This window comes from Salvelinus sp. IW2-2015, linkage group LG1 (genome assembly GCF_002910315.2).
Source record: "Salvelinus sp. IW2-2015 linkage group LG1, ASM291031v2, whole genome shotgun sequence".
NCBI classification, from domain to species: domain Eukaryota; kingdom Metazoa; phylum Chordata; class Actinopteri; order Salmoniformes; family Salmonidae; genus Salvelinus; species Salvelinus sp. IW2-2015.
In genome coordinates this window covers 53,517,353-53,531,501 of record NC_036838.1, presented here as the reverse complement: position 1 = coordinate 53,531,501, position 14,149 = coordinate 53,517,353, and the positions used below count along the sequence as shown (strand labels likewise).

General features: G+C 43.1%; 2 protein-coding genes across 3 annotated transcripts; both read right to left on the bottom strand.

Annotated features, from left to right (window-relative positions):
- Positions 1 to 4,787: 4,787 nt before the first annotated feature.
- On the bottom strand, positions 4,788 to 8,141 carry hyal1 (hyaluronidase 1). Its single transcript, XM_023996577.2, has 4 exons — positions 7,712 to 8,141; positions 6,549 to 7,468; positions 6,331 to 6,420; positions 4,788 to 6,245 (listed from the first exon to the last, which is right to left on the bottom strand). The coding sequence occupies exons 1-4, from the start codon at positions 7,713 to 7,715 to the stop codon at positions 5,925 to 5,927; spliced, it is 1,335 nt and encodes a 444-aa protein (XP_023852345.1). The 5' UTR covers positions 7,716 to 8,141; the 3' UTR covers positions 4,788 to 5,924.
- A 1,465-nt stretch (positions 8,142 to 9,606) lies between these two features.
- LOC111970060 (hyaluronidase-2) lies at positions 9,607 to 13,727 on the bottom strand. Of its 2 annotated transcripts, none has more exons than XM_023996566.2 (4): positions 13,450 to 13,727; positions 11,929 to 12,911; positions 10,943 to 11,032; positions 9,607 to 10,677 (listed from the first exon to the last, which is right to left on the bottom strand). In XM_023996566.2, exons 2-4 carry the CDS (start codon positions 12,865 to 12,867, stop codon positions 10,279 to 10,281), a joined length of 1,428 nt encoding a protein of 475 aa, XP_023852334.1. In that variant the 5' UTR covers positions 12,868 to 12,911; positions 13,450 to 13,727; the 3' UTR covers positions 9,607 to 10,278. The 2 variants fall into 2 exon arrangements, with proteins under 2 accessions (XP_023852334.1, XP_023852325.1); XM_023996557.2 differs by having other exon boundaries at positions 13,455 to 13,727.
- Between the last annotated feature and the right edge of the window lie 422 nt (positions 13,728 to 14,149).

Below are 14,149 nucleotides of genomic sequence, written 5' to 3'. Positions count from 1 at the left end.
TGAGTGGTATTTTAAGGTGTCACTAGAGACTGATGATAAGATATTTTCTTCCTATTTTGTAGCAAATTACAAGTCGTTATTCTTATTCTCCACTGGTTCCCATCTACAATCCAATCAGCATTTCCCCACGGTGAGGTGACCAGCATGTCAGTCTTCTCCTTCATTGTGCCACTACCAAGAGCCTCCTCTCATAACAAAAGCATCTCTCTTCGGAGATCCACTTCATTACCCAGACTAATATGGAGAAAACATTTTATTCAAATGAGCATAGATCAAAATTCAGCAAAATGAAAATGCTGAAATGGATTATCTGCTTACAAAAATAAATCACATTTAAATTAATTACATAATAAATGACTTATCTGAAAAGTGCAAGTTTCCCTCATTGGCTGAAGGTCCATGGGGTTAACCTTGGTGTGTGTGTTTGTGTGTGGTGGTATTCACCGAGCTCTAATGGGGTCTGGCGGGGTGGAGGGGTTGAGAACAGAGCTGCTCATCGGTGGAGAAGTCACATGTGACAGTCTGTCAGGTCACCTCTCATCAGGACACATACTGCAGAGACAGCAAATCTTCAACTCACACGCACCCACATACACAGGTAGGCGCACAAACCCATGTGCACACACCTGCACGCGCAGAGATACACACTCCTCTCATGTCATACCCCTGAGAGAGAGTTTATACAAGGTTATTCATTTATCTTCCATGAATAAAGAAAGTGAATATCTTGAAACAGTCTGCATTCAGGCATTGCGTTGATATGACATGCACAACAGCCAGATAGAGTATGTCTGCCACTCAGAGGGAGAAATGGCCATTCAGTGAAGTGAGTGCAATCAGAGCCCCATCTCAGAGAAATAGGACATTGTGACCTCTATCACCACGCCTCCCCCCCCCCCCCTATGTCCTGATGTCATTTTCTTACATTTGATGGATATATTATTATTGAAGTGTCAGAGAACATTTTGTGTGACAGTCTCCACAAACACCTCAGCCTCCATCAAGCATCTATTGTGTCCGTGTACTTAGGAACAGGAGAGCTCATGAGTTTTATTTTGTGAAACGGTCACAAATAGTGCATTGGCCTACTGTGCTACTGTGTAAATATACAGTACCAGTCAAAAGTTTGGACACATCTACTCATTCAAGGGTTTTGCTTTATTTTTACTCTTTTCTACATTGTATAATAATAGTGAAGACATCAAAACTATGAAATAACACATATGGAATCATGTAGTAACCAAAAAAGTATTATTACATGTAGGTGTAATGGTGTGGGGGTACTTTGCTGGTGACACTGTCAGTGATTTATTTAGAATTCAAGGCACACTTAACCAGCATGGCTACTACAGCATTCTGCAGCGATATGCCATCCCATCTGGTTTGTGCTTAGTGGGACTATCATTTGTTTTTCAACACGACAATGACCCAACACACCTCCAGGCTGTGTAAGGGCTATTTGACCAATAAGGAGAGTGATGGAGTGCTGCATCAGATGACCTGGCCCCCACAATCACCCATCCTCAACCCAACTGAGATAGTTTGGGATGAGTTGGACCGCAGAGTGAAGGAAAAGCAGCCAACAAGTGCTCAGCATAGGTGGGAACTCCTTCAAGACTGTTGGGAAAGCATTCCAGGTGAAGCTGGTTGAGAGAATGCCAAGGCAAATGTCATCAAGGCAAAGGGTGGCTACTTTGAATAATCTCAAATATAAAATATATTTTGATTTTTAATTCTTATGGCTGCAATCCCGGTAACGGGATGATATGACAACAGCCAGTGAAAGTGCAGGGTGCCAAATTCAAAACAGAAATCTCATAATTAAAATTCCTCAGACATACATGTGTCTTATACCATTTTAAAGGTAATCTTGTTAATCCCACCAAAGTGTCCGAATTCAAATATGCTTTTCAGCGAAAGCACTACAAARGATTATGTTAGGTCACACCAAACCACAATAAGCACAGCCATTTTTCCAGCGAAAGATAGCAGTCACAAAAAGCAGAAATATAGCTCAAATTAATCACTAACCTTTGATGATCTTCATCAGATGACACTCATAGGACTTCATGTTACACAATACATGCATGTTTTGTTTGATAAAGTTCATATTTATATAAAGAAATCTGAGTTTACATTGGCGCGTTACATTCACTAGTTCCAAAAACATCCAGTGATAGTGCATAGCCACATCGTTTCAACAGAAATACTCATCATAAATGTAGATGATAATACAAGTTATACACATGGAATTATAGATATACCTCTCCTTAATGCAACCGCTGTCAGATTTCAAAAAAACTTTACGGAAAAAGCAAACCATGCAATAATCTGAGACGGAGCTCAGAACAAGAGTCAAATTAGCCGCCATGTTGGAGTCAACAGAAACCAGAAATGACATGATAAAAGTTTCCTTACCTTTGATGATCTTCATCAGAATGCATTCCCAGGATTCTCAGGTCCACAATAAATGCTTGATTTGTTCGATAATGTCCGTTATTTATGTCCAATTAGCTACTTTGGTTAGCGCGTTTGGTAAACAATTCCAAAGTCACAAAGCGCGTTCACTAAAACGTGACGAAATGTCCAAAAGTTCCGTAACAGTCAGTAGAAACATGTCAAACGGTGTATTGAATCAATCTTTAGAATGTTGTTAACATACATCTTGAATAACGTTCCAACCGGAGAATTACATTGACTTCAAATGAGCGATGGACCGGAGCTGCCTCTCACGTGAACGAGCGTGGTGAATGCATGGTCACCTCATGGCAGTGGTTACTCATTCCTGTCTCCTTCGGCCCCCCTTCACAGTAGAGTCATCAGACGAAGTTCTATTGACTGTTGACYTCTAGTGGAAGCCGTAGGAAGTGAAAACTCATCCATATCTCGCTGTAATTTCAATGGGAGCTTGGTTGAAAATCTACCAGCCTCAGAAAAAATCCAAACAGGAAGTGGAACTTCTCAGGTTTTTGCCTGCCATATGAGTTCTGTTATACTTACAGACATAATTCAAACAGTTTTAGAAACMTCAGAGTGTTTTCTATCCAATACTAATAATAATATGCATATATTAGCAACTATGACTGAGGAGCAGGCCGTTTACTCTGGGCACCTCTGTGCACCTTTCATCCAAGCTACTCAATACTGCCCCTGCAGCCATAAGAAGTTAACACTTTTTTGGTTACTACATGATTCCATATGTGTTATTTCCTAGTTTTGATGTCTTCACTATTATTCTACAATGTAGAAAAAAATCAAGAAAAACCCTGAAATGAGTAGGTGTGTCAACTTTTGACTGGTACTGTAATTAGTCAAAGATATTCGGAGCCAGTGTGGTCACAGTTGGTATATAACCACATCAAACAGGTTCTGATGTCATTGTACTGTGTACCATGTGTATCCTGTGCATATGACAAATAAACTTGACTTGATTCCCACTCCCCTCCCACAGTGAAAAATCAATGAACAAAAACAGACTTGCTCACACAAGGGACAACACATCTTTACAGAGATACAGAAGAACATCAGACCTCTATGAAGCCTGATCAGTCTTGACTCTTTTGAAGGACACGGACAGAGAGTGTGACGAACCACTTATTATACCAAGAGCCACCGAGACAATCTCTAGACCGAGCGGCAGGGGAGGGGAGGGGGAGGCGTGACCACAGGGGTGACAGAGCGAGACACCAAAATGAACAAATGTGGAGATTAGAGGATAGAGAGATGGAGAGCGAGGGCCCGGCTCACTGGAACTGACAGACGGGGGTTAGTTAGTGGGAGAGAGGGCCAATTGTTTGGAGAGTTGTGTTTCTAGCAGGAGCCAGATAACGCTCACAGTGGCCTCTCATTATAGCTGATCTACCTGAAGGCTACAGGTCAGCTCTATTCAGTATTGGAGTATGGGATAAGGAGAAAATATAACAGCTACAAGTTGCATTCAAATTGTTATTATGACTGTTGTAACATTACGTTGTTCTCATCTTTTTCCTTATCATTGCGTAATTACACAATGTAATGTGTAATTAAAGTCAGTGCAGGCCAAAACCACAGTTTTGATGATTCTAAAAGGTTCCTATATATTCCTAGTTTCCATATATGGGAATAATAGTGCGTGGAAACAGCAGCCTTTGGATATCTTTCTCATTTCCCCCCAATCCAGTCTGCTGTGATAAAGAGGGAAGTGGGAAAGAGCAAGCCCATCCTCCAGGGAGAAAGCCAAATTACAGCCAACCACACCATATTGAAACAGCAGCTATCAGAAGAGACAGGGTCTTACATGCTGCGTGAAAATCAATCAAGGGCATCAGGGTCGCCACATGTTCCTAAGAAGACACTGAGACTGTGTCTGTCAGTGTCTGTTAGTTCAATACAGTGGATAAGCACTCATATTTAGAGCTCTTCGAAACTGAGGCATGAAATTATCCATACATTTTTGTGGGCCAATTATCTTTTGCAAAGAGCCACTTAATCCACTCTGAGCTGTGGTGACCAGTAGTAGCTACATATAAAGCCTTGGGTAAGCTCTTGTTTCAGTTTAATTATTACATACCACCACCTGGTGGTCACAGACCTGCAGTAGGAAACCCAGAGAATCCTGTCAGAGCTCAGCATGCTACTCCTCTGCTAACAGCTCACACACGAGTATACAAATAACAATGTTCTTTCTAAATGAGAGTGTGGGTACAAGGCATCCATAATAGGTCCACTGTGGTGTGAGGTTGGGATATCACATGCAGCTGTGCTGAAATGGTTTAAGCCCACTTCCTATTGTGATTTTAGTACAGATATGCCAGTGAAATCATTTATTGAATGTAAAATTCAAAAACATTTCAGTTGAAGTATCTGGTAGACAATATATTCACCCATACAGTATCAATCATGAGTACATTGCATCACATTTCTAATGAGTCACGTATACGCCCACAGGGTTCTGGTAAATTGCTGAGTACATTTGTGGTGCTCAAGAATCACTTTGCCATTAGCTAACAGCTGAAACTGTCAAGCACCACTCCAGTTGGTGTGGATCTCCTTAGCTCTAATAGCTTTAAAAACTTAGTCCCGAAATGAAGCATTATTTTAAAGCTAGAATCCTTAGTTGCTACATCCATTTTTGGACTTATGAATGATATATACCCATTGATTCTTGAAGAATATAACTTGTAAATGCATCATGAGCTTAGCTCAACTCGCATACCCCATCAGAACCCAAAATATAATCTTGTCTTACTCTAATGTTGGTAAACAATGTAAACACTGTATAGCATCAAAACATGGTTAAAACTATCATTTTGATTTTATGGATGGTCAGTCCTTGCATCCATAGCTCTGTCTATAAATTTGAGAGTGGTTACACTTCTAGAAGGCCCATCCCTCAGCTTTTTACCGAAACAGAGGCGGAATGACCCCTTTGTTATTGTTTCAACAACGGATTCAAGCTTAACCACTGATTTTCTGTGACGTGTTTGAAACCAATAGCAATAATCCCAGGTCATAAACTGTAATTTAACGAGATTACATTTCTACTTTTGTAAAATGTCTGGAAACTATTTTCTAAACAGACATGTGCTTAAATGTCAATGTCAACTATGGTTTATTCCTGGCTTTCTCAATGATCTACAAATAAACTGTTCATAATATCATATCACTTCATCCCTCACTAGTAAACTCATCGAACTGGTAACATGTAACCCACCTATCTGGAGTGGTCAGAGGCAGATTGGTGTTGAGCAGGGGGAGTCTGAATGAGGGTCACGAATGCAACAACGCTGGTTATAATTGTTATACTGCTATACCTTATTGGCTCAGGACTGGGTATAATGCGTCGCATAAGAGTGAGTACAGTAACCAGAGTGGGCTAACGTAATGTAATGTAGCGTAATGTAACCGATGCTCCTTTAAACACAAGGGGATTGTCTCGATCAGAACTACAGGGGCTTGGAGCAGCGTTTACCTCCCCAGCCAGGATAGCATTGGCACTGGAAGTGGGTCTGTATGTACACAGCCTCACGTGGCTTCAGTTGGCCCAGCACCCTGTAGCGTTGCCCCCCCTCTGGCCTCTTCTCAGGCACCACAGTCCAGGCGCTGGGGTCCAGGTGGAGGTAGGCACGGGAGCCTTTGTCTCTCCTCTGGCATCGGCCCCGAGAGGAGCACACCATCCTGCTACACAGAGTAGCTGCTGTGGTCACATTCACCAAGTAACGGCCCAGGGTTTCATCCAGGTAGTCTTTGATTGCCTCACAATTTGCCTGGAAAACAGGAAATCACAAATAATCATTCTTTGTGTATGTTTGCATATGCAGGGAATGGACCAAATTCTAAGTTGTAATGTACCTTAGATTTGGAGTAGGAATTGTCTCCCCACAGTACGATCCCTGCAGATCCTAAAGCAGCACTCTCTCCAATTGTGTGGACCAGGACCTCCTAACAAAGTAGCAATCAGGGGTCAGTATGTATCACGTACCATAACAGTCTTAGACTCATACTATTGCACTGATAGACAATAGGGATTGGTAGTACAGCACAGCATACTGAACCAGGGGGGCACCTGCCTGAGAGAGGAACTCCAGAGAGTAAGTGTAGACAATGCGGGCGTACGGAAACACAGGGGGGGCCATGGGGGTCACCTGCGCGCCCACCCTCATGGCTTCCATGACACGGTGGTGTGTGTAGAGGATGATGTCGTTGCCAAGACCACGCATCCCAAGATCCAGGTAGATATCTGGGTAGAGGGCAGAGGAGACGTTCCACAGCCAGAACAGATCATCATTCCTCTTCAACTCTATCTGAGGACACTCCCCTGTGTAGTTATATGTTGTGTTTTTGTAGTAGTTATAGCAGGAGGGGAAGCCATAAAAGCCCCACATCCCCTTGGGCCTCTCCTGCTCCCCCAACCTTAGGGTGCCCTCCATGAACGCCCGTGCTGCATCCTCAAACTCCTTGCGGGCCACCACCTCCACCTGAGCAGGGCTCCAGTCTGGGTGCTTGGCCCTCACTAGGGCCCTGGACCCCTCCCAATAAACCTTCATGCCTTCCCAGTTGCGCTCCCACAGTGGCCTCCAGCTCTCCCAGTCCACCACAGCCAGCCCTTGGAAGTCTCTGTCAGGCATGTAGGTCCGGAGGTCCTCAGAGGTAGCCCTCAGGTGCTCCAGCAGGCTGGCATTCTGTGGCACCCCGCCGTTAACTGCCTCTCCTTGGTTGTATCTTGGGTACAGACCCAGTTTAGTATTGTAGAAGATGGTGATGTTGTCACCCATGAAGCTCTGATTCTGATTGCTCACTATGTTGAACACTCCCAGGTCCAGATCCACCCCATAGCGGCTCTTACACTGGGCTGTAGGGGCATTCCACACAGTGAGGAAGGGCAGCTGGGACAGTGTGGGGAGTGCTCCTGCTTCATGCTCACTGCTAAGAACAATACTGGCCACATTCACACAAAGAATCAGCGCCCCAGGGGAAATGCACTTTATACCTGCAGAGATAAAACACAACTTTTATACCATATTTTGCCAAATTGAAATAAAAGCAGTGTCCATGAGTGACAATGTCAGTACATACTGATTCAAGTTCTCCAGTCTACTTTTTTATTGTGAGGAAGTAAGTAAGTCACATGACTTTGAGTGTGCTAAGGGAATCTAATGAAAATTTGCACTGCATAAACATTACTTAGCTAAACCAAAATCACACAATAACAGCTCCTTATTAGTCTACTTACCCATATCATCGGTTTCGTGGGAAAATAGTTGGTTTACAAGTCAACTGACTATAGAGAAAAGTGATTGCTATCGCATGATCTGCTGATAGCCAACTTCTCTTTTCAAGTAAGAAAGAGGAAGGAAAACGGTCTGGAGAAAAAAGTAGGTGCGCTGGATTAGATCGTCCACTATGCCTGGGGTTCGGACATTGTTCTTTTTATTGCACAAAGTGCAAATTCAGATCACCATTTGCGCCACGCGAACTAAATGCAGTGCATCTTGAAAAACCAGAGGAGATTTTCCAAGCACCAATCAAAAGAGGACGAGGCAGAACGTTTTCTCATACAGTCGACATTCGTTAAAGATACATGAACAAATGTATTTCGCTCTGAATCACCTTTGTGAATCGAACTGCGAGTTTGAAATATCAAGCCAATGTATGCTTAGTTTACTGTAGCCCAGTGGTTTTCAACATGTGGTCCGCGCGGGTGCTGCAGGTGGTTTGCGAAATTCTTTATTCATTTTTTAAATATATTTTTTCTTCCAGAAATAATAACAGTTGGGAGTATTAATGGTATTATAAGCAATTTTACATTACTTTTCACGATGCAAATGGTTTATAATTATTATTATAAARAATTATAATTATTATAGGCCTTTATGTGCTACATTTACTGCTAAAATTGACAACATTTGACCGCCAAAATATTTTATGTTTAGAAATTTCTGCGACTCCACCAATAGTGGTCCTCAAGAGCTTTTTACAATGATTTGGTGGTCCCCGGAACAGGACAGGTTGGGAACCACTATAGCCCATTTATCTCGTGAAAATAGTGGATTATATAAATGATTAGAAAGTATTGCTCTCAGAATGGACCTACAGAATGCACTGTCTTTAATAATTTTGTATTTTTATTTAACCTTTATTTAACTAGGCAAGTCAGTTAAGAACAAATTCTTATTTACAATGATGGCCTACCCTGGCCAAACCCGGACAACACTGGGCCAATTGTGCACCTCCCTATGTGACTCCAAATCACAGCCGGATTCGAAACCAGTACCTTAGACCGCTGCACCACTCGGGATAATTAATTKATTCATTAGATAATTAAAATAAACAGGCTCTGTGCATTAACATTTTAACAGGCCTGGCTATCTGCAATGTGTCTAAATACACAGGCCTATAAAACTTTAGGATCTCTTGCTAAAGACTTCAAAGGAACCAAAATAATTTTGGCTCGAGGAAACCTATAATTATGGTAGAGGAGGGCTGTTAAATCAAATATGGTGTTGTGGCCTAGGCTACAGTAAGGCAATGCTTCAGACAAAGTTTTATTTGACCCCAAAATCGGGAGGGTAGCCTATTACCCACCAATTTGGATGTAAAAACCCCAAAACTGTTTTTTAAAAGATATATAGATCTGTGGAGAATTGCCCTCAGAATTCTATGAACATGCAGTGTCTTTCCATAATGTTAGGTCATGTGTCAGCTTCCTGGAAACATGTATTGCTGAAAAGAGCATTTGGCTGGCAGCACCAAACAATTATAGGGGGGGAAGGGGTTGTGCTTTAAATAACATGTTGTGCCAGACAAATCCAATCTCAAAAGTAGCCTGTATTTAAGGTCTAGGCCAGGGATATCCAACTCTTACTCTACAAGGTCCGGAGCCTGCTGGTTTTCTGTTCTGCATGATAATTAATTGCACACACCTGGTGTCCCAGGTCTAAATCAGTCCCTGATTAGAGAGTAACAATGAAAAAAATGCAGTYGAACTGGCATCGAGGTCCAGAGTTGAGTTTGAAGGGTCTAGGCCTATAGCCCATATGTGTACATTGTGATTTTTGGATCCACCAGAAACAAAGCAGATAGACCAGTGACCAGCAAGAGTGATGCATCTGCAAGATTTGTATTGGATGTTGTTACAGCTTTGATTTATTTTGAGAGATTGAAACACAGTACACAGTAAAATAGATGCACAATTCTGGAGAGAAAATAGTAGTCTTGTTTTTGTCATAAAATGTGTCATAAAATACATTCATATAAATATGAACTTTTACCTAAAGATAAAAATGTAAAAGGTCAGGCACTAAGTACTATTTTGTGCTATTTAAAAAATCAAGTGCATCTGTCCCATTTTGGCACACACACATAACACAAACCTGTACATACATCATAAGCTGAAAACTACCACACAAAAACAAACTGGGATCATGAGAAAATTACAACTTAAAAGGGGAGGGGTTGTAGAAAGGAAAGGGGGTTGTGGGAAGAAGAGGCATGAGAGAGATATATATTGTTGGGGGGGAAACTGAGAAAGAGCGAGAGAGCAATGTAAACAAAGTTATTTCCAGCGAGCCCTCCAATGTATCAAGAAAATCAAAACACACAAACAACCATAACTCTACGTACGTGTTCCACAGTGTTCCACCATCTAATCATAGATTCACCAACCTTACAGCAACCTGGGCCACAGTGAATACATTTGTATTTGTCCCAGTGGAAGTGTGTAGATAATGTCATGTGTATACCAATACACATTAAATCATTTTAAATGTAGCTGTATGAACTATGTATGTATGCAATCAGTCAGAGCAGGAGTGTGAGGAGTAGCAGGAGCAGACAGTGAACCCATGTCCCCATGACTAAAGGTGCGATACCTCTTTGTTGTAGGGGGTCTCTCTGGCCACAACCCTCTCCCTGGTAGCCACTATAGCACTGGCACTGAAACTCTCTCTGAAAGCCCATTATCTCCTCTTCCCCAAGCTGACCTAGAGTTTGAACCTTGAATTTGCCATTTTCCAGGCTGACTATGCTGTGGGTGAGGGGGCTGAGGTGCAGGTAGGCGTCAGTGTCAGGGTGTCTGCGCAGGCAGCGTCCTTGGGAACCGCACAGCCTCTGGCTGCACAGCTCTGCTGCCGTGGAGACATTGAGCAGGTACCGGCCCAGCGGACCCTGTAGGTACTCATTCAGACTGAAGCAACTGATCTGGAGAGAGAAAGACACACACAGAGTTGAAAGATTGATGTTGTTCCTGCGTCTCCCCAATTTAAATGAAGCTTTCAGTCCACTACAACCATTTCACATCATAATAACAAAAGGGATAGGAAGAGGGGCTGCTACAAAAACAAAACTCATAATCAGCTGATCATCAAGTGTGTGACATGATTGACTATGATATTGTGACAAGCAGTGAGGTCCTGTGATTTGGTCATTCAGTGATTCATAGCGATGTCATTGTGTGGACACTTGCCTTGCTGCCTGCATAAGCATGGTCTCCCCAGAGGATGATGCCTGCGGCCCCAAGAGCCACACTCTCCCCGATGGTGGAGACCAGGTCCGTCTGCAGAGAGATGAAATCATTACAAATCTTGACTATAGGAGTACAGATTTATCACAAAAGCACACCGTGCAGTCAGCCCAAATCAGCCAGTGGAAATTGAACCACAATTAACCACATGCACTTAGTATTGTTGAGCGTGAGAGGCCACTGGACCCTATAGACTTTGTGTATGACCACCTCTTATCTGCTCATGCCCCCTAAGGAAATGCACTATGGAGTGTTAGCGAGTAACGTGTCCAACACCCATCCTGCTCGCACACATACAAAAGAGTGGTAGTATTGGAGTGTCTGCTGATAGCGCAGGAAAGGGTTGCAGCCACAGATAAGGACAGAGAAATCTGTCTGTGAATCAGGGTCAATCAAACCAGCACACAGACACACCACACAAAAGAGCAGAAATCACACCCATTGATGAAATAGATTTTAAAGAGGGAGTATTCAGGAAAAAAAAGTAAGGTTTCAAACTAAAACTCATTGAATCCTCAAAACATTAACTGAATCGGAATCATCATTCAAGTCCTGATGAAGATTCTATTAGGGTAGATTTATAGGCTGTAGATATTGGTTAACAGAAATTATTCTTCCAACTCCTTTCTCACTGAATTGAGCTGGAATATGATATGCAGGATGGATTTCCTGTCCAATGGTAAACAGTCTGATCAAAAGGTCTAGGTAGGTGGCCTGGGGTGGCCTATCTGTCTAAGCCACTGCCTCTGGAGGACATGTATGATGTTCTGCAGCCAGCGTGGATCTGAATCTGTTCCAGTGCTCTTTCAGCAACCTCTCTCTCATACCTTTCACCTCCATCTGTCTCAATCCAATGAACATACAGAGGTCTAGGTAGGATAAGTGCTCCTGGTTAGTACTATGTGACTGTCAGTGAAACGGCCCCTCACCTCTGTCAGCAGGTCCAATACGTTGGCGTAGGTGGGCCGGGCATACACAAAGACAGGACGTGCCAGCCCGTCTCCTCCTGATGCCAGACGCATCCCCTCCTTCACACGGTTCCGGACAAACTGGCGCCCAGAGGGCGAAGAGCGTAGCACTGTGCTCATGTAGACGGAAGGGAAGAGGGCTGTACTCTCAGTCCACAGCCATTTGAGCATTTCATTCCGGGCCACCTCCACGTCAGGACAGCGGCCTGTGTAGTTCTCCAGAGTGTTCCTGTAGTCGTGGTTGTAGCAGTCTGGGAACAGGTAGAACCCCCACAGCTGGTTGGGCCGCAGGCTCTTGGCCAGCCTCAGGGTCTCCAGCATGAACTTCCGGGTCGACATCTCAAACTCCTGCTGGGCCACCTTAGCCACACGCTCTGCGGGCCAAGCTAGGTTCTTCTCGGCCACCAGCTGGCGTGACCGTCTGCGGTACACATCCTTGAAGTCCCAGTTGCGGATCCACAGTGGTCTCCATTCCTCCCAGTCAATAACTGCCAGTCCCTTAGCCCCTGGTTCACGTATGTAATACTGAATGCCCTCCGGCATCTTCTCCAGATGCTGAGTGAGACTGGCAACCTGCGGGAGCCCACCGTTCATGGCTGTACCATCAGGCTCATCATAGTAGGGGTACAACCCTAAGCGGTCCTTGTAAAATATGGTGAGGTTCTGGCGGACAAAGCCCTCGTTGGGCGACGCCACAATCTGGAACTGCTCCAGCTGAAAATGGATACTGTGCCGCGGGCCGCAGTCCTCCGTCGGGGCATTCCAGGCCAGGACCAGAGGCTTTTGGGGATACAGTGGCCATCTTGTGGGCTTCAGTTCCTCAGCACAGAAGCAGCAGTCCCATAGAAGAGTCACCATAAACAATACTTTCCAATCAGGCAGTACAGTCCAGTACAACATGACTTTTGTGGGGAATGAATATCTTTTCACTCTGCTCTCCTGTCCTGTAAAGATAAATTACATTAGCTTATTTTAAATGTAAATTGAAGTGAACATCACAAATTATATTTGGATTTCTAATCAATAGATTCATATTTGCTACCAACTGTAATTACTTGGGTACCTCCATGACCATAAAAGTTGAAATAGAGGGCTCACTTTATCCACAGGTTCAAGACATACACTAGGTTTATGAATAGAGAGGATAATATGGCGTGAACAGTTCAGCTGGTTTAATTCATTGTATTCAGCGTGAAAGCCTCTATGAATAATGCATTAAGATCAAGCAGCCTACTGTAAATGACAAGCCTAGAAACAATACCACTTTTCATGAAGATGATGAATTTAATATTTAGTGAAAGTTATAGGTTGCTGAAAGTAATCCGTTTGGTGGGAAACAGTATTTAGCAGCAGTGGACTTGAAAAAGCAGTAGACGCTGGTCTCGGGAAACACACACTTACATTTTTTGCTGTGGGTGTACAACACCCACCTTTACCCATGAGGAAGTTTTAATTAGTGGAAAAGAAAATAGAAAAACATACTTTACCGAACGAGGAAGCATTCCCAAATGTTGGAGTCCTGCTATACTCCAAGCCACGTTTGTCTTTCCTCAAGATAAGTTGGAGAAAAGTGAATGAAACAAACTTTAAGTGATCCCTGCAATAATAGGTAAAAGCACTGGAACTTCATTTATGTCACTGGCGTGAATTATTACTGTACAACTTGAACCGACAGTGAGTGTACCTTAAAACTTCTTCTGTTGTCAGTTCAGTTGCACGAAACGCCTACCCTAGACGAGCCGGAGACTGGACCACTTCAGGATGTTCCATTCAGCATGAAAAGGGGGGAGTGGCGAACTAAACCGTACAATTATTGCAGGCGTGTCAAGTGGTTCTTAATATATTGTATGACCCCAAAATAATTGGGCTAACCTAGGTTTAATATCTTATATTTATATTTCTTTCCAGTTTTTAATTGAAAATAGTTCCTTTAATTTGTCAGTTGAACACTTCAGAATGAGTCAGTCCAAAACGTTTCCAATTTGGTCATTGAAAACAGATGCAATACATAACCAAAAGTATGTGGACACCTGCTTGTCGAACATCTCATTCCAAAATCATGTGCATTAATATGGAGTTGGTCCCCCCTTTTGCTTCTATAACAGCCTCCACTCTTCTGGGAAGGTTTTCCACTAGATGTTGGAACAATGCTGCGGGGACTTGCTTCCATTCAGCCACAAGA